Below are 20,484 nucleotides of genomic sequence, written 5' to 3'. Positions count from 1 at the left end.
ATCCTGGCGTTCCCATGCCGACGTCCAATCACAAAACACGACAGCAACCGCCCCGGGGCTAACCTCATTCCCGAGCGATCTTCATCTCATCCCGATGAAGGAACGTCGGGAATGGCGTGCTTTGAAAGGGCAGATCGCTGCCAGAGTGGCCATGCTTCCGTTTCCCGTCGCAACTTTCCATATTGCTCTCTTCACTCTTCATGAAGAACATATTTATTATCCTTCTCGTTGTTATTTTTTTCTGCTTCTTGTTGCTCTTCTCTCCCTCGGGGGAGTGAAGCCAACACAACACGGCTCTCAGGCGACGGTGGCTCAGGAGGTACTGCGGGTTGGCTGGTAACCGGAAGGTTGCTGGTTCGATCCCCGACTCCCCGGAGTGTCGAGGTGTCCCTGAGCGAGACGCCTCACCCTGACTGCTCCCTGACGAGCTGGCTGTCGCCCTGCGTGGTTGACTCTGCCGTCGGTGTGTGAATGTGTGAACGAACGGTTGTCGGATAAAAGCGTCAAAATCCCCTAAAGGTAAATATAGGAAGCAACAGATCTCTCTCAACAGATTGCGTTTGGGTGGTAGGAGAGAGAGCGGAGCCAACCTGATAGCGTGGTTAGCTGTTGGCCCTGTCTCCTGGCCACGCTCAGGGGTCAGCCCGTCCTCTCATACTGTTAATGAGTCTCTTTGTCGGCTGGTTCTTTTTGTTTTTTTCGTTTTTGACACTGGCAAGGTTCGGCGTTGATTCAATCTGTTTGGTCTGTCTCCTCTGACGGCCGTCCAACAGACTCTGGCAGGGAGGAGCGCCCGTGTTTGTGTGTTCACGCGCTCACATACGCAAGGACAACAATTCTTTAACTCGTCGTTTGTGAGTTGACACTCGTAAGCGCAAACGTATAAACACACCGACATCGAGTACATGCATGCACACATACACACAAAGGCACAATTAAACATGCACGCACACACACACACAGATAGGCGCAAGCAAACCTGCACGCACACACACACATCTCCATCTTTCACTCCAGCTTCCCAGCGAACACTAGCGTGGAGTTTTGTGCGAGGGCTGGGTACCTGGGCCTAAGGCGGGCTTAAGGCAGGTTTAGGGTGGGCTGAGCTAGGTGATTCCTGTCCTTAATTTCCTGTCTGGGGGCTTAGAGCCCTGGAGGCTCCAGTGCTCCGGACATCTCAGCCAGCAGGATACACATGAACGTCTCTGGCCAACCAGGACACTGCTGGCCTGTTTCTGCTGGATGACCCAGAGTCCATCGTGACAGACCGGCTCCCTGGGGCAAGAGCTGCCGCAGAATTAGACTAGAGAAGGTTATTGTCTGTCTGGTTGTCTTTCTGTCTCTCCGTCTGTCTGTCTCTCCGTATGTCTGTCTGTCTGTCTGTCTGTCTGTCTGTCTGTCTGTCTGTCTGTCTGTCTGTCTGTCTGTCTGTCTGTCTGTCTGTCTGTCTGTCTGTCTGTCTGTCTGTCTGTCTGTCTGTCTGTCTGTCTGTCTGTCTGTCTGTCTGTCTGTCTGTCTGTGTGTGAAATAGGCGGCCACGTGGCTCGATCGATTCAACAGAGATGCATACAAGCCATGGATGGATGCATGAATGAATGAATGAATAAATGAATGGATGGATGATTGGGTGGGAAAAATGATTGGTTGCTGCAGCACAGCCGAAATAGGCAGCCATGTGGCCCGATGCATTTCAAGAGAAGCATGCTCACGCACACACGTGCACACACTCGGCCGATGGATCCAGCCGCCGAGGCGGTCATGGTGTGAATGAGACCAGCTGTTCCTGCTGCTGTTCAATTGACAGATTGATTGATTTGATAGCATGGCTACAACCACATCCATCCCAGGGACAATGTCTTTCAATGAACCGCATTCATCCATATGGTGGACTACTATAACTGTGTGTGTGGGTGTGGGTGTGTGTGTGTGTGTGTGTGTGTGTGTGTTAGTGTATGTGTGTATGTGTGTGTGCGTGTGGGGGTGGGGGTGGTTAGTGTGTGTGGGGTGAGTGTGAGTGTTTGGGTGTGTGGGTGTATGGGTATGTGTGTGTAAGTGTGGTGTGTGTCTGGATGTGTGTGTGTGTGTGAGTGTGTGTCTGTAACTACTTTCTTGTAGGGTAACCCCATCCCTTTCTCCTTCCCTTTTCGCTTGTGAAAGTAAGACTCGGATTAAACCTGTGAGAAGGGACTTGTGACACGGTTTCATTATGTGCAAACACTCCCAGAGGCTCTCGGCTGGGTTCTATGTTCGAGATGATGAGATTGTATAAGATGTGGTGTTGGACATCCTTTTATCCATAATAGAAAAGCAAATTGCAAGACGATGGAATGATTGCAAATTTAGTCTTAGTTGTATATACTCTGAATGCATGGTCTAAAATCAGCAAAACATTCCCACTATGAAGGAGTACATGCTGGACATTACGTAGTGAGAGAGAGAGGGGGAGGGGGAGAGAGTGAGAGGGAGTGTAAGTGTGAAAGAAAGTGAACAAGAGAGAGAGAGGAAGAGTGGAAAAGGAGAGTAAAAGAGACAGTGAGAGAGAGACAGGTAAGAGAGAGGGAGAAAGGGAGAGAGAGGAAGAGAGATGGATGAACAAGAAGGAATGATCCTTCTGAACACCCTGGTCCGACCTGTGTTTGAGGAAAATAATATTTGAGCTGTTTATTGTCTATTTCATATTCATACATTTCCATGTTACCAGAAAACAAGGCGATGAATAATACACGTGTACTGCATATCTTTTACATTTCTCCTGTCTTGCTGATTCAAAACAAATGCCTAATACAAAGACCTCTGTGCTGACTTTGTTTCACCTCTCTGTCTTCCACAGTTAGAGAAGATCCAGAAACACACGTGGTATATGTGAGTACTCTTCCATTTTCTCTCTCTCTCTCTCTCTCTCTCTCTCTCTCTCTCTCTCTCTCTCTCTCTCTCTCTCTCTCTCTCTCTCTCTCGCACCATTCTCTCTCTTGATCTTGCTATTATCTCTCTCTTTCTCTCTCTCTCTCTCTCTCTCTCTCTCTCTCTCGCTCGTCATTCTCTCTCTCTCTCTCTCTCTCGATCTTTCTATTCTCACTTTCTGTGTTGTCTCGTCGTATTCGCTCGTCTTGATTTGCTGGAATCGAGCTAGGCACAACTGCATGATGATGAATGACTTTGAATGAGGGCATCAGAACCTCTCCACTCAGGTCGAGCTATAGGCTAAACGGTTGGCGGACAGTTTGTGGATGCGTCCGTCCAGAAAGGTGATCGGGGAGCTGGGGGAGACAGGAGCAGCTGAACGGGGCACCGTGGGGGTTGGACAGGGGGCTGGGTCGACCACTTCCCTTACACCTTTGGAGCTAAAGAGACCATCCCTCCCTTTATCTTCTCTCTTGCTCTCTGCTCCTCCGTTATTCCTCCTCATGCTTCTCGCTTATTTCTCCTGCTTACTCTCTCTCATGAGGTAAGCTCTCTCTCTCTATCTCTCTCTCTCTATCCATCTCTCTCTCTCTCTCTCTCTCTCTCTCTCTCTCGCCCTCTCTCTCTCGCCCTCTCTCTCTCGCCCTCTCTCTCTCGCCCTCTCTCTCTCTCTCTTTCTCTCTCATCCTCTCTCTATCTCTCTCTCTCGTTCCCTTCCTCTCTCTCCCTCCATCCTCTCTCTCCCCCTCCCTCTCTTCCTATCCCTCTCCCTCTGATGGTTGAGCCGCTCTTTAACGCAAAGAACACAGGAGGAGCCCATAGGGAGGTGGAGGGGCGGATATCAGCCAACATCTCTCCGTCCTCCATCTCGGCCTGGATGGATGTCATGTGTGGTTGGGTGGATGGAGGACACTCATTGGTCGCCTGCTAATTGACAAATGGGCTGAGTCGCGGAGTGAAGTGCATTAAAGCAGCTCTTTCTTTTTTAATTTCTATCCGACAAATGCAATTCCTTGGCACAGCCAGACTACTGCTGCCAAGCGCTACAGATGTCTACTCCATTTATGGCATCACAGAGCACAACCCCTACCAATTCATAAACACATGGAGACAGAGAGGGGGAGAGGGGGAGGGAGAGAGGGAGAGAGAGAGAGAGAGAGAGAGGACGGCGAGGGAGAAACAGAATGGAGAGGAGGGGAGAAAGAGATGGCGAGACTGACAGGGAGAAAGAGAACGGGGGGGGGGGGGGGGGGGGGGGGGGGGGGGGAGAGGGAGGGAGGGGGGCTGGTGGTGGTCTCAAAGCCAACTGTCACTGACGTCATCGTCAGTCACTCTCAGTATTAATAAAGTACTCTATGCAAATTAGGTTATGAAACTATCCGGATGAAACGGTGGCAACACAGAATAACGCTCGCCCATGTGATCATGTGTGGGCTCATGTTTGGCCATGTGATCATCACGCGCCGACTGTCTTCTTCTTCCCAGCGGCGGCAAGAACGAGCCGGAGCCGGAGCAGCCGGCGCCCCGGAGGGTGGCGATCCGCAACCTGCCGTCGGCGGACGACGTGGACCCCGACGTCCTGGACAGCATGCACTCACTGGGCTGCTTCAGGGACAAGAACAAGCTGCTCAAGGACCTGCTCTCCGACGAGTGAGTGGGCAGGGCCCTGTGTGTGTGTGTGTGTGTGTGTGTGTGGTGTGGGTGGGTTGGTGTCTTATCTTAGGGGCCAGGGCCGGGAGGGCAGCGGGAGGGAACCAAGAACCAGGGAACCTCACCGTTCAGCGTGCTTTAGATCAGACACACACATGGGCACACACTGGAACACACACACATGGGCACACACTCACAAACACACACACACACACTCCCACACACACGCACACACACACACACGCACACACACACACACACACACACACACACACACACACACACACACCACACACACACACACACACACACACACACACACACACACACACACACACACACACACACACACACACACACATCCAAAAACACATACACACACACACACACACACACATTGGAACACACACAGGAACACACTCATGCACATGTGTGTGTGTGTGTGTGTGCCCCTGTGTGTGTGTGTGTGTGTGTGTGTGTGTGTGTGTATGTGTGTTTGGATGTGTGTGTGTTTGTGTGTATCTCAGAGACAGTACTCGTCTGATGTGTAACATCAACCTCTCAATATTTGCTCCAGGCGGGACATTCCGGCGCCTCAGCAGAAAGCATGGGACATCAGAAACTAAAAAGACATTAAACAATCGAACAAGTACAAACAATAAATACGGAATAGATATCCATATATATACACAACGAGTAGCAGCAATTTTCATGTACTTTTAAAAATAAATGTTAACAGATAGAAGGATGGACAGATAGAAGTTATTAACACTATACGCTACACTCTTATAACTATGGTACTAACCAAGTGTCTTATCTGAAACGTCACTCAGACTACATGTTGTGACCCAAGTGTCAACCATTTACATTTAGATTTAGGGCATTTAGCAGACGATTTTATCCAAAGTGACAGTACGGTATGGATGTTCATAAAACCAAGTGGCAAGCACTAACAGTTGTTAGGTTGTCTCCTCCAAAAGTAAGAGCCTTCTAAACAAAGGTGACAGGGGTTCGTCCACTGGGGGCGGTTTAATACACTTACAGCGACCGGTTGTAAAGCAGGAAGGCCCGTACAAGGACCAGCGAGCGGGGGGTGTTCCTCTTGTATAGTGCTTTAATAAGGTGTGCGGAGCTGCACGCGCTTTACGAGCTGTTGTGATTGAATATCTGTCGTCACATTTTATTAAGTGGCGTTTCGGTGTCATTCATGGAGACAAGGGTGAAGGGAAAAGCTATCTGGGAGGAAAGCGATGGGCCACGTTGTGTAGGGTGGTGCGTGTCTCTGTGTGATCGCTCCCGGCAGGTGGGGAATAATAGAGTGATGGCGGGGATGGAGGTAGGAGTGTCAGGACAAGGTGAGGGATGCTTGTAGAATAATAACAAAGAGTTGGTAAGAGAGAGAGAGAGAGAGAGAGGGGTTGGTGTGAGGGCGAACGGGCCCGGAGTGGAAACAAGAGATCGTGGGGCAGAACTCAACATGCATGCGGTGTGACCGGAAATAAAAGCGCCATGGAGTACAAAGTAAGTGTAATTGAAAGGTGATTCAAAGGAGGATAGAGATGGCTGGATGCTAATATGGAATATAAAGTGACTATAAAGTGAATGTAAAGTGGTCTGAAGAAAAAGGGAACTCTTAATTCAATGGTTTGTAGATCAAATGGAGGCGGGGGGGGGGGGGGGGGGTTGAGAAGGGGGAGAGTGATGGGGAGTGTGTGTGTGTGTGTGTGTGTGTGTGTGTGTGTGTGTGTGTGTGTGTGTGTGTGTGTGTGTGTGTGTGTGTGTGTGTGTGTGTGTGTGTGTGTGTTTGTGTGTTTCAAGGGAATTAGTGGGGTGTGCCGTTACTTTGAAGCTGTCACCTACCATGTCCGTCAGTATCCCTCCAGGGTGTTGGTTGTCATGTGTGTGTGTATAAATGTGCTGGGTGGTGTGCAAGTATATAGAGCTCGCCTTAGAACCGTATTCATCATTCAATGTTATCTTTGGTACTTACTTATCTCTTTTTTGCACGCACGCACGCTCACACAAACACACACACACACACACACATACACACACGCACACGCACACGCACACACACATATGCACGCACGCAGAGACAGAGAGACACACACACACACACGTGCCCTGCCTATGTGTCCGTCTCCCCCTCGCTCTGGGGGACACACACATCCCATAATTATGCAGGACGTTCACATTTCCGTCTCTCGCCCTTCGCAGCTTCCCCGTTTTTCTGCTGAGGTCGCAGGTTCTTGTCTCGGCCCCCCCCCATCGCGCACCCCCGCTGTGGTCCAATCTGTCTTTATAAGGGCGTCCAATCCCTGGCCACCGCTACACACAAGCGCTCTCCCTGTGAGGCTAAAGATATTAGCTTCTGCTGCTCCTCTGTTCCTCCTGCGTCACCGTGAGGGGGGACCAGGAGCTCATAACGTTCGGTGCTTTGGTCCAAACTGCATGGATGCACGGAGGGGCTCAGGGCAGGACGAGAGGATGGGCGGGCGACCGTGGATCACACGGCCCGCCGGCCTGCAGGAAGCCTGCATGGACAGGGGGGAGCAGGTTGGGCTTTTATAAAGAAAAACAGACGTTTATCAAAGCGGAGACGCGATTAGTCATGGTGTCATGTGTAGTCACGTGTGTGTGCGTTGGTGTGTGTGTATGTGTCTTTGCACATGTGTCTCTAGTCTAGACACACAAATACACTCGGCAAAAGGCAATCAAAAGTAAGGAAAAAAAAACACCAAATTCCTGAAAAGGCACATTACAACATTTAAAACCGCACAAATGATGTTGCAGAAAGAGGGATGGGAGGTGAGGGGGAGAAAAGCAATTTTAAAAACGTGCGTTTGGAGTGCTGCTTCAAAAGAATGGAGTGGGGGGGGGGGGGGGGGGTCGCAGATTGGGTTGGGGGGAGAAGAGGGAGAGGGGGGAGGAAGGAGAAGGCGATGGAGAGGGCACCCTGGGGCGGCCCGGGTTCGGTGCCTGGCTTTGGTGGGAGCAGGGTGGAGGAGGGTTGGTGTTGTTCGTCTCTGCCTCTTCACCACGTCACCATGTGACTCATCCTGAGCGTCTGATTCGCTCTCCGTCTCGTGGCAGCTAAACTAGATTCTCGTCGGCGGTCGGCATTGTCGACGTCTCTCTGGTATGACCTGGTTGTACGGGTTAAGTCTTATGTATACATCTATGGGTATATTCCACGTCTGCTGCACGTTTTAAATTAGTTTAAATCAGATACTGTTTTAAATCAGGACCTGCATCACCAAGAGAAAGGCACACAGTGCATACTAAATGTAGAGAAGGAATCTATACATCAGGCAATGAACAAGGTTTCTCTCTCCTTTGTGTGAATGGAGAACCAGTAGTGGATCTGGGCCCTAAACTAGGAGTAGATCTGGACCGTAAACCAGTAGTGGATCTGGACCCTAAACCAGGAGTAGAACTGGACTGTAAACCAGGAGTAGATCTGGACTGTAAACCAGGAGTAGAACTGGACTGTAAACCAGGAGTAGATCTGGACCGTAAACCAGGAGTAGATCTGGACTGTAACTGACACTGACACTGGACTGACACCTTTGACCAGGTCCTCTCTCTCCTCGTGTGCAGGGACAACCAGGAGAAGATGATCTACTTCCTGCTCCTGGACAGGAAGGAGCGCTACCCGAGCCAGGAGGACCAGAACCTGCCGCCCAGGAACGAGATCGGTGAGACCGGCCCGCTGTGACCTCCCCCCTGGTGCTCCCAGGAGCTGACCAATCACAGTTGACCTCCCTCTTGTGGCTCCCAGGCGCTGACCAATCACAGTAGACCTCCCTCTTGTGGCTCCCAGGCGCTGACCAATCACAGTAGACCTCACCCTGGTGCTCCGGGAGCTGGCCGGGAAAAACATTCATTTTACTACTCACTTATGCATTGAAGTATAACACAGACCAGCTTTCTTTAGGGGTGTGTGCGTGTGGTTCACAGGGGCTATGGGGAATGATTTAAAAAAAACAGCGTATGGAATAGATTTTTACACGCCACAATAAAACAATGGCGATAAGAAAGACACATATTTAGCTCAGGCCCATTCCGGAGGTCTTCCATCCCTCTGTGGGCTGTGATGCTGCACCTGTGGGACTGAATGGGGATGTGGTCCTCGTAAAAAGGTTAGGGCCTCTGTTATAGACCGTCGATTTGAGGCGGCTGTGGGCGCCATTACAGAGTTGTAAAGATAGAGCAGAAAGGAGAGGAGGAGAGCCGGATGGGGACAATCAACAACCGTAAAACCGCCCCCCCCCCCCCCTTCCTTCTCTGCTCCCGCACTCCCACCCTCCCCCTTTCCCTCCCTCCCTCTCTCCCACACTATATTTTTCCCTCCTTCCCTCCCTTCCTTTCTCCCACCCTACCTTCCTCCCCTCCCTCCCTCCCTCCGTCCTACCCTCCCTCCCTTTCTCCCACCCTCCCTTACCCCCTCCTCCCTCCCTACATTTCTCCCTCCCTCACTCCCTCCCTCCCTCCCTCCCTCCCTCCCTCCCTCCCTCCCTCCCTCCCTCCCTCCCTCCCTCTCTCTTCCCTCCCACCCTCCCTTTCTCCGCCATTGACAAGTGTTGCATTCACACACCTGTGATTGACAAGCCAGAGGGATTCCCTGAACCAATCAGGTGGGATATGACCCGGGGGGGGCGGTCTCCTGGTCGGTCTTAATGGTCTCATGAGGAGGCTGGCTCAGTCGTTTAGAAACTAGTATCCTTACAGCCCACGTCTCACTCGCTAATGGAGGATGGACAGCCATGGCCTTTTATAACAAATTACACCCAAGTAATGGAGCTTAAATCCTACCTGGAGCCCCCTCACCTGAGGCCTGTTCAGCACGTGTTCCCATGTCCGCTGCGCTCTCGCGTCTCAGAGAGAGAACAGCGACTAAGCACTGATCATGAAAGGTCATGAAAGAGTCCCTGTTGAAGACGGTCTAGGCGTGGCATGTGGCTCAGGAGGTAGAGCGAGTTGACGGGTAACCAGAAGATTGCTAGTTCGATCCCCGGCTCCTCCTAGAGCATCGAGGTGTCCCTGAGCAAGACCCCTCACTCTTACTGCTCCTGACGAGCTGGCTGTCGCCCTGCATGGTTGACACCCCCCTCGGTGTGTGAAAATGTGCATGAATGGGTGAATGTGAGGCGCTATTGTAGAGCGCCTTGAGGTGCTGCTGGTTAGAAAAGCGCTGTGTAAGCGCAGTCCCTTCACCATTTAGTCCATCGGCCGAGGGCTCGGTGGTGAACTGAAGTGCGCCCCCTTTCTCTCCGCCAGACCCCCCTAAGAAGCGCGTGGACTCCCCCATGCTGAACCGGCACGGCAAGCGGCGGCCGGAGAGGAAGAGCATGGAGGTGCTGAGCGTGACGGACGGTGGGTCCCCGGTGCCCGCCCGGAGGGCCATCGACATGACCCAGCACGGACAGAGGTACAAACACACACACGCGGAAACACACACACACACACACACACACACACACACACACACACACACACACACACACACACACACACACACACACACACACACACACACACACACACACACACACACAAGATGCATGAACGCACGTACACATGACAGAGGTAGACACAGACACGCATAGACACGCACAAGCATGTATGCACACACACTAAACGAAACACAAAGGCAAGACAGAGATACACACACACAGACGCACACACACACTCACGCAAGCACACAGGCCAGAGGTACGCAACACACAAACACAAGACAGAGGTATGCAACACACACAGATACACACACATACACACACAAGACAGATGTATGCCGCACCCACACGCACATGCAAACACACACACACACACACACACACACACACACACACACACACACACACACACACACACACACACACACACACACACACACACACACACACACACACACACACACACACACACACACACATCTATCTGTGTGTGTATCTGTAAGTCTCCCTGTCTATTTTTCCATTTATCTCTGTATGTGTGTGTGTGTGTGTGTGTGTGTGTGTGTGTGTGTGTGCGTGTGAGCCTGGTCGGTGTGTGTGTGTTTGGTAGAGATTGACCCCCCCTCACGTTGTCTCCTGTCTTGCTGTAGTAAATCAGTGTACAGTAAGAGCTTGGATATACCTGACGGCATTACAAAACGCAGCCGAGAGGAAAGGTACTCCCGCTTCCCTCCTCCCCTCTCCCGCCTTCTTCTCCCCCCTTCCCCCCTCTGCTGCCCAGCGCTCGCTCTCCCCTCCAATCTCCTCTGACCGCTAGCTTGCTAAGCGCTAGCTCGCTAAGCGCTAGCTCCCTAAGCGCTAACTAGCTTGCTGCGCGGGGATAGCCCGCTAACCCTGTGTTCACGTGGATCCAGGCGGCGATGGACGGCCGGCCAGATGTCTCGTGGGAGGGTCTCTCAATGACCACCCTTTGTGTGACATCATGTTGTGATCTTTGACCCCTCCTCCCTCATGACGAAACCACTGAGCCGATCGAACCCATCGGATCATTTCAGTTCATATATTATATTCCCTTCTTTGGAAACAACAACATCACCATAGCAACAGATCTTTCATTAGGCTCCTTCCGTCTGTCTGTCTGTTCCTCCGTCCGTCTGTCTGTCTGTCCCGAGCTGTTCAGAAGGGGCAGTCCGTCTGTCATCTGGTCGTGGTAGGAAGTCAACGTTGAGTTTCGAAGATGTCAACATACGTTGACGAGACCAACCCCCCCCTCATCTTTGACGTAAATCCATTCTTTTAAGGTTTGGTGTGTGTGTGCGTGCGTGTGTGTGCGTGTGTGCGTGCGTGCGTGCCTGCCTGTGTGCGTGCGCCATGCGTGCTTCTCATAAAGACTCGTACGTGTGCCCACACACTGTATATGCGTACATTCATGCCTCATCACTTCAGCCCCTTGTTCAGTCCTCTCCTGGATGTTAATCCCAGGCTCGCCCCCCCCCGCTGTGCACCCCGGGGTGCTGCTCTGCCGAGCGCGGCCCACCCAGGACCTCACCGGTCGTGGGGGGCGTTATCGAGCATGAGTAATGCTTTCATAAACAACGCCGTCCGCCGCCCGCATATCACCGGCAGCGGAACGCCACAACACACCGAGAGCGGCCAATCAGACGAATGCCTTGAACCCCTCGCTTACGGGCCGACCTTTAAGGTCCACTCGTATAAATCTCCATAAACGCCGCGTCCTGCGTGGTGTCGGCGTGGTGCAAACACCTCCATCACCCCCGATTCAGTCATCAGAGGCCAGACGCTGAGCTGACAGCGGGGGGGCTCGGAGCCGTCTCCTCTCGAGACCGGGGGTCCACGGCCGCCGTCTCCCCTGACGATCCATCTCCGTGTCTCCTCAAGCTCTGCCCCTGTCCTCCTCCCCTCCTCCCATCCATCCTGATTTCTTATTCATTTATGAGTTTCATTTCTTCCCTCTCGATCGTCTCCATCCCTCACCCACGGCAGCCTGACCTCAGATAGTTCAGAGCTGTCAAGGCACACTGGTCTCAGCCAATCAGCTCCGTGCGTCCACGTTGCTTCCACCACTCAACTCTCGCAGACCGCTATCCACTGACTTCTGGTCGGCTCTTGTCCCGCTCACTATCTTAACCCTTACTTCCTGTGAGCTGAGCTGGCTTTCCGTCAGCCCTGGTCCCGCCCCCAACTATCTAAACGCCCACTTCCTGTGAGCAGTGTGTGCGTCAGTCGCCCTTCCCCGGTGAACATACCCTCATCCTAGGCGTCCGCTCCCTAGCTCTCCCTGGGGGGCTGGGACCCCCTGGGGACGATGTCTCATCCCCACGAGGTGCTCGGGCTCGACGCCCCCGTTGTGTGAAGACGCTCCGATCTGCTCTCTGGTGGGTCCCAAGCCCCCTCGTAGATCTGTTATCAGCAAGCTTTGTGCTACTTTCAGGGAACCAGGCCTCCATGTGTGGGTGTGTGTGTGTGCGTGTGTGCGTGTGTGTGTGTGTGTGTGTGTGTGTGTGTGTGTGTGTGTGTGTGTGTGTGTGTGTGTGTGTGTGTGTGTGTGACAAAGAGAGACAATGTGTGTGTGTGTGACAAAGAGAGGCAATGTTTGTGTGTGTGTGTGTTTGTGTGTGTGTGTGTGTGTGTGTGTGTGTGTGTGTGTGTGTGTGTGTGTGTGTGTGTGTGAGTGTGTGTGTGTGTGTGTGGGTGTGTGGGTGTGTGTTTGTGTGTGTGTGTGTGTTTGTGTGTGAGGGTTTTTGTTTGAATGTGTGGGTGTTTGTTTTCATGTGTGTTTATGTATGTGTCTGTGTCATGGTGTGTGCGTGGAGGCTATATATTTGTGTATGATTGTCAGTGTATGTGTATGTCTGTGTGTGTGCCTGTTTTCATGGGTGTGTGTTTGTTTGTGTGTATTTGTGTGCCCGTTGAGCATCGACGATATGCATACACGGCAGAATCACAGAATCTGGCACCAAAAACATAACCTATAAATATATATTTATAGACATATATCTGAACATAACTTTATCCCCTCCTCGGCTCTAAACTTTTTTGGGACGGCGGAGAAGTTTCCCAGGGAGCGTGAGATCAGAGTGTGTGAGCGGGAACGCTGGCTTTGAGACGCGTTTGGTAAAACTTTCCCTCCGCACAGCAACACATAGCATGAGGCACGCCCTACAGTATTACACAGCAGGCCTGCACCCCAGCCCTGCTCTGATATGAATATACATAAAGATGTGCATGTATACACAAACTGGGAATAATTAAATCCTACATCTTAAGGATGAGCCAGAGGAACTCGGAGGTTAATGAGATGTAAATGAATTATGGAGTGCTGCAGCACAAGGCCCGGAATACCAATCCATTTCCCTCCATCTTCTTCCACTTAAGCTCATGCTGCTCGTCTGCGGTGTGTGTGTGTGTGTGTGTGTGTGTGTGTGTGTGTGTGTGTGTGTGTGTGTGTGTGTGTGTGTGTGTGTGTGTGTGTGTGTGTGTGTGTGTGTGTGTGTGTGTGTGTGTGCGTTGGATCGGACTCGACTTGACAATTTGCTCTTTTGATGCTAATTATTGACTTTAATTTACTTGAGCATGTCAAACGCGTGAAGAGTAAAAGAACATTAAAGGTTGATCTTTCCTCGGGGAGCCGGCGGGGATGTCTACGTGTTTGGATGTTTTCTGCGCCGAGCGGAACAGAGTTGCATTAACGCGCTAAACAGTCTGGGCTCTCCAGTGGCGGCGGCGGCGGAGCGGGCGTGATTCAGAAGAAGGCGAGATTTGTCTGAAAACAAACTCCTCGCGGAGGTCTCTCCTTGATCAGCGGCATGAGACGCTCTCCAGGTAACGTCATGTGACAGCGATGGGAAGCAGAGGAGGAAGAGACGCCGCCTCCGTTAGATTCCCGGTGTCACCGTATCAGCGGAGAATCGCTCCCTGCCGTATTGTTCCCGGCGTTCCTTTCGTCACCCTCTCTCCCGGCGTCGGTTATCTGAGCTCCCCAGGATTGTTTTGATCCGTCTCCTGGAGATCTGTCGGAGGAGGTTATAGTCTGGCACCCATGGGTGGCCCCGTTGAACGCAGCGGAAGGCTCCGTTTCACAAATATGGAGATGAAACGTTTGCCGAGTCACTTGGAGTGGAATCATCGAATTATGGATTAGTTTGAACTGTTAGACACACACACCCGAATTCAGGATTATTATGATAACTATTAGTTATAACTTACACACAAAACCACACGTGCGCCCTCACACACACACTAACACGTTTTCTCACAAACTCTCTCTCTCCCTCACTTATTCACTATCTCTCTCTCTCACAGACAAACACACACACTGTCTCTCTCTCTCACAAACACACACACACACACACACACACACACACACACACACACACACACACACACACACACACACACACACACACACACACACTGTCTCTCTCACAGACAAACACACACTGTCTCTCTCTCTTACACACACACACACACACACACACACACACACACACACACACACACACACACACACACACACACACACACACACTGTCTCTCTCTCTCTCTCTCTCTCTCTCAGATACAGACACACACACTGTCTCTCTCTCTCACAAACACACACACACACACACACACACACACACACACACACACACACACACACACACACACACACACACACACACACACACACACACACACACACACACACACACACACACACTGTCTCTCTCACAGACAAACACACACTGTCTCTCTCTCTTACACACACACACACACACACACACACACACACACACACACACACACACACACACACACACACACACACACACACACACACTGTCTCTCTCTCTCTCTCTCAGATACAGACACACACACTCTCTCTCTCTCTCACACACTCTCACACAGACTCTCTCTCTCTCTCTCTCTCTCTCTCTCTCTCTCTCTCTCTCTCTCTCTCTCTCTCTCTCTCTCTCTCTCTCTCTCTCTCTCTCTCTCTCTCTCTCTCCCTCTCTCAGACATTCTCTCTCTCTCTCAGACACTCTCACACACACGGACACACCCTGGCCTGGTTTGGCCATTAGACAGATGACAGATGATTGTTTAGCTATGTGTAGTGTGGCCCACTATAAATAACGTCCGCGTCAACACTAATTCATCGTCCCAGCGCGGAGGCAGGCTGGGGACCTGACAGCTCATTACAGCTACGGCATAACCATCTGTAACACTAGCTTTAAACACACACACACACAAACGCAGCACTAACAGGGGCCCCGAACCACATGCTAGCCCGGACCCTTGAGGCTCTCCGCTGGGGCCCTGAGAGGCACTTGGAGGCTGTGTTTGTGTACACATGACAACATTACCCACCGTAGACAGCCTGCTTTGAGGCCATCCCAGGAGTGGATTTGGTGAATGCTAGCAGATGGCTGTCAGTTGTGAGCGTCAAAGCCTTTATGAAGGGTAAGGTGCAGTGGAAACATGTTTTCAGGGTGGAGATAGATCTTCAAGTATAAATGTTGCATTTTGTATGGATGTGTTTACGTGTGTCTGTATGTCTGAGAGTGACTGAGAGTTTGTGTGTATGTGTTTGTGTGTTTATATATGCAGTTGTTTGTTTGTGTGTGTTTATATATGGTTGTGTGCCTGTGGGTGTTTGTGTGTTTATATATGTGGATGTGTGTGTTTATATTTGTGTACATGTGTGTGTTTATATGTGTGTGTGTGTGTGTGTGTGTGTGTGTGTGTGTGTGTGTGTGTGTGTGTGTGATTGTGTGTGTTCATATGTGTGTGTGTGTGTGTGTGTGTGTGTGTTTGTGTGTGTGTGTGTGTGTGTGTGTGTGTGTGTGTGTGTGTGTGTGTGTGTGTGCTTATATATATGTGTGTGTGTTTATATATGAGTGTGTTCAGTGTGCTTCTTATAAGAGTCCTCCAGCCCCCGGAATGTGCAGTTTCTTTGATCTCAAGGTCTCAGCCTTGACCTTGAATGGCGCGTCCAAGGTCACTGCCCTCCGTCCTCCCTTTAGGGACCCTAGGGGACAATAGCTGAAACAACTTCGGCCCCTGTACTCAGAAGAACGTGATGCTGGCTTCAGCGCAGCAATAATTCATTTTCCTAGCTCTGGTTCACAGTCTTCCTCGTGACGAAGGTCAGGCCTCCTACCCCACTAAAGAAGCGGGCCAGGGAGGGCCGCCATTTTGTCTTTTATGCTCTTCCTCATAGTAGAAACGGCCATGTTGTGACATCTATTCTCAATATAATATAGTATAATGTAGTGTGGTATAGTGTAATATAGTAAAGTGTAGTAGAGTGTAATGTAATATAATGTCATATAGTGTAGTGTAGTGTAATTTAATGTAATATAATATAATACAATACAGTGAAACGTAATGTAAGGGGATGTTATCTAAAATATGCATCCAAAGTAGAAGTGGATCTTTGAAGATGGAAAGTGGAAACACCTCAGCATGTCAATAATAATAACTGAGATCAGAAATATTGTTTGGTATCGATAGATAATGCGTTCACTATCAAAGGAAAGTGTGGAGCGAAGTCGAAGAGCGGTCTTCACAGATCATACAAGTTTGAAGACAAAAAAACAGACATGCGAGGACAGAGGAACAATTACAAGGAGACGGAGAGGGAGCTGATCGGTTACAGAGCGGGGAGACAAAGTCTGGGACCATAAAAGTGCAGCCGGTGACTCTGGAGTGTTGACTGATCTGAGTGTGTATGTTTCTGTCAGGGGTGTGTGTGTGTGTGTTTTTGTGTGTTTGTGTGTTTGTGTACATGATGGACTCAGATGTTTCCTGTTGGTCATTTGCAGGCCCACACACCATCTTGAGGAGTAAGACAAAACATGCAAACCAAATGGCCGCAAACCGACAAACCCAAATATAACTATTTACGATACATGCCTATAATGTATCCTAATTAGCATCTAATGCTAATTTCAGTGCTGATCGACATACACAAACACACACGCTTGAGGGGCGTGAGGCTTTGTGCTGAGCTCAGTGTGATGCTTAATGTTGTTGCTGTGGTGCTTTCTAACCTTGCTTCAGGCTCCCCTCTCTCTACCCGTTTCACTGGACGCACCGAAGGATTTTGATGGATTCTCATGGATTGCTTCTGTGTGTGTGTGTGTGTGTGTGTGTGTGTGTGTGTGTGTGTGTGTGTGTGTGTGTGTGTGTGTGTGTGTGTGTGTGTTTTGTCTTCATAGGTCAAGATCTATCAGTGGAGCCTCCTCTGGACTGTCTACCAGCCCACTCAGTAGCCCGCGGGTAAGTTCAGTGCGCCGAACACACACACACACACACACACACACACACACACACACACACACACACACACACACACACACACACACACACACACACACACACACACACACACACACACACACACACACACACACACACACACACACACACACACACACACACACACACACAGAATTCCAGACAGAACCCCGGTCATCCCATTGCTCTTCCCGCCCATGTCACCGGGGTTGAAAAATAAACACGGTTGCCATGGTTCCACTGCGACTGCCGCCGCCGCCGCTGCGTGACCTTTAACAGAGCCTAGCGAACGCAACATTAGCGCGGTGTGGCAGCAATATCACTCCATTGAGCTCGGCAAATTACATTCTGTTTGCCAATCGAGTGCGTTATTAGTCCAAAATGAAAAGCTTTTAGCGAGGCCGTATGTTTCAATACGTGAGTCAGAGGCAGAAGCCGCCTTTCCTGGAAGACAAGGAGTCTGTCTGCAATCTGTCAGCAGTCTGTTCCCATCGGCTGTTAGATTAGGGTTTGTCTGCACGCTTTTTTTGGCGTGTCCACTCCGCTAAGCCCCCGAACAACAGACAGTGATCCGCGTGCACCGACAATATACCGTCACAACACAAACCTCCCTCCTCCTCGCCTGTGAAACCCTTCCCTCGCGGTATCCTCTGACTCATGTTGTGCGTCGCACCGTCTCTGTTGCTGAGTCTGAGCTCAATCCAGCTCAGCGATGGCTGCGGAAAGTCCCTCTGAGCCCGCTTAGAGGAAAGGAGCTCGAGAGAAACTTTTCCAGCTGGATAGTCAGAGAGGGCTTGAGATGAGCCGGGATCTGTTTCCCAGCGTTTCGTGACTTGCAGGTCCTTTGGGGCTGAGCTGAAAGGGAAAAAGGAATTGTGGTCCTCCCAGTTAGAAACATGCTCCGCAAACACACGTATGGCCAAACAGATGTTAATGGTAAATGGACTTTATTTATACTGCTCTTTTCTAACCAGTGGCCACTCAAAGCGCTTTACAATATTGCCTTAACATTCACCCATTTAGCACACATTCACTCACTGACGGCGGTGTCATCCATGCACGGCGGTAGCTAGCTCGTCAGGAGCAGTCAGGGTGAGGCGTCTCGCTCAGGGACACCTCGACCCTCAGCTAGGAGGTGCCAGGGATCGAACTAGCAACCTTTCGGTTACAAGTAAATACGCTCGACCACCTCAGCCACATCTGATTACCCGTCGGATGTAGTCGTTTTAAATAATCCTTCTCACACAAACCCCTGCAGAAAATTTAACTGCGAGGTTTAAATTCTGTCGAGGTTTAAACTGCGCGGTGCCAAAGAATGGATCAGCCCCACGCACCCCTTAAAGATAGACCCCCTAGGATCCTCATCTCCCCCATGCCCTGGGCGACCGGGAGATCTGACATTGCGTTAAGCCCAGAGCAGGGGTCCGGTTGTGAGTGGCAGCCCTCATCTGTTGCACTGCGGTGCTGTATCTCTGCACGTCTGTCTCTGCATGCCTGGTCTCCTGCTCATTTCATCACCTCCATCTCTTCTTCCTCAATCTTTGTTTTGCTGAAAACCTTTTTTCCTCTTTTGTCTTTTCGGTTTGATGGACCAATTGGTCTAACTGCATGTTTTTCTTTTTGTTTTCGCCTTCCTTCTTCCTCTGCATCCTCTCCACTCTCCTCTCTCTTCTCCTCGCTCCTCTCTCTTCTCCTCTCGCCACTCTCCACCCTCCACTCTCCTCTCTCCTCTCCTCTCTCCTTTCTCTTCTCCTCTCTCCTCTCCTCTCTCCTCTCTCCTTTCCTCTGTCCTTTCCTATCTCTACTGTCCTCCCTTACCTCCATCGTCCTCGTCTCCTCTGTCCTCTCCTCTCTCCTCCGTCCTCCCGTACCCCTATCGTCTCCTTTGTCCTTCCCTGTCACCTCACCGCCTTGTGTCTGTGTCCACCCCTCCGTCGCTCGTGACCGTGCTCTGCCGTGCTCTGGTTACGCTTTGTCTCTCTGCTGCCTGCCCTCACATCCCGACCCCCCCGCTGTGCCCCCGCAGCCCGTCAGAAAGTTCTGCGTCCCCCCCCAGTCCCCGGACCTGTCCCCGTCCCCCACCTCCTCCAGCCCCTTCCTGTCCCCGGACGCCCCCCTCAGCCCCCACCCCGCCACCCCCAACTCCCTCAGTCCCAGCGCCGAGCCGCTCCCCTCCGCCCTCAACAAGACCCAGACCCTCCCCTCCAAGCCCAGCCTGGGCCCCCCAGCCCCTCCCACTCCCCTCCAGGCCGCCCGCTCCAACCCCCTCCCCGAGGAGCCAGACGCCCCCCCTGCCGCCAGGCCCGAGCCCCCCAGCCCCTCCCACTCGCCCTCCCAACCCCCCCCCTCTATCTCCGTGGCCCCGCCCACCACACCATCCGTGCCCACCCTGATCCCCACCACCCCCACCACGCCAACCATGCCCACCACGCCCATCAGGCCCACCAGGCTCTTCCCATGCAGCCCCCAGGGGCGGCGGCCTGCCCTGGCGCCTACCACCCTCCCCCTGGCCTTCCCCCTGGCGGGCCCCTTCGTCCCCGTGGCCCCCCCCGCGGCCCCGCCCCGCTCCCCCATCCGCCTGCACCACTTCCACCCGCTGCCGCCCTCCACCTCCTCCTCCTCCTCCACCTCCTCCCCCGCCGCTGACCAGCCGCCCAAATCTATCCCCCTCATCCAGGTGACCCCCCACCCCTCCCCCCGGGGCAGCCCCCTCCCCACCCCCAAGGGCACGCCGGTGCACACGCCCAAGGACAGCCCGGCGGGCACGCCCACGCCCACGCCCCCGCCCAGCCCGTCCATCGGGGGCATGCCCTGGAGGACGCGCCTCAACTCCATCAAGAACAGCTTCCTGGGCTCGCCGCGCTTCCACCGCAGGAAGCTACAAGGTACGGGGAAGGGGTTGGGTCGGGGTGGTAAGTAAAGTTTGTTGGCGCCTCTATTCTATTATTTACGGTAGCCTTTTACGTGTTACTAGGGAGTGCGCAGGGATCACTGTGTTCTTGGGTTTTCCGGCGTTGTAGCGATGCTGTATTGTTATGCTGTGGAGAGCTTGAAATAAATGTACTAAACAAGTTGTATAAGATCAATTATTGGAGTTTAACAGGGGGACGACGACTTCAAACTACCTCTTTTTAATTGTGGTCTCGGTTCATCCATCGTCTGTTTTCTTTAC

The 20,484-nt window shown here is 51.9% G+C and overlaps 1 protein-coding gene across 1 annotated transcript in view; it reads left to right on the top strand.

The window, feature by feature from the left end:
* brsk2a (BR serine/threonine kinase 2a) overlaps positions 1-20,484 on the top strand; it is a 150,322-nt gene that overhangs the window by 120,234 nt on the left and 9,604 nt on the right. The window contains exons 8-15 of the mRNA XM_056598777.1: positions 2,831-2,862; positions 4,387-4,551; positions 8,152-8,249; positions 9,832-9,982; positions 10,658-10,723; positions 17,234-17,294; positions 19,339-19,750; positions 19,871-20,197. Of these exons, the coding sequence (XP_056454752.1) occupies positions 2,831-2,862; positions 4,387-4,551; positions 8,152-8,249; positions 9,832-9,982; positions 10,658-10,723; positions 17,234-17,294; positions 19,339-19,750; positions 19,871-20,197 (1,312 nt within the window). The remainder of the gene's footprint in view (positions 1-2,830; positions 2,863-4,386; positions 4,552-8,151; positions 8,250-9,831; positions 9,983-10,657; positions 10,724-17,233; positions 17,295-19,338; positions 19,751-19,870; positions 20,198-20,484) is intronic.

The sequence above is a fragment of the Gadus chalcogrammus genome, chromosome 9, assembly GCF_026213295.1.
Source record: "Gadus chalcogrammus isolate NIFS_2021 chromosome 9, NIFS_Gcha_1.0, whole genome shotgun sequence".
Lineage (NCBI taxonomy): Eukaryota > Metazoa > Chordata > Actinopteri > Gadiformes > Gadidae > Gadus > Gadus chalcogrammus.
Note: the sequence above shows the minus strand (reverse complement) of the source record. Positions and strands in the feature narration are given on the sequence as shown.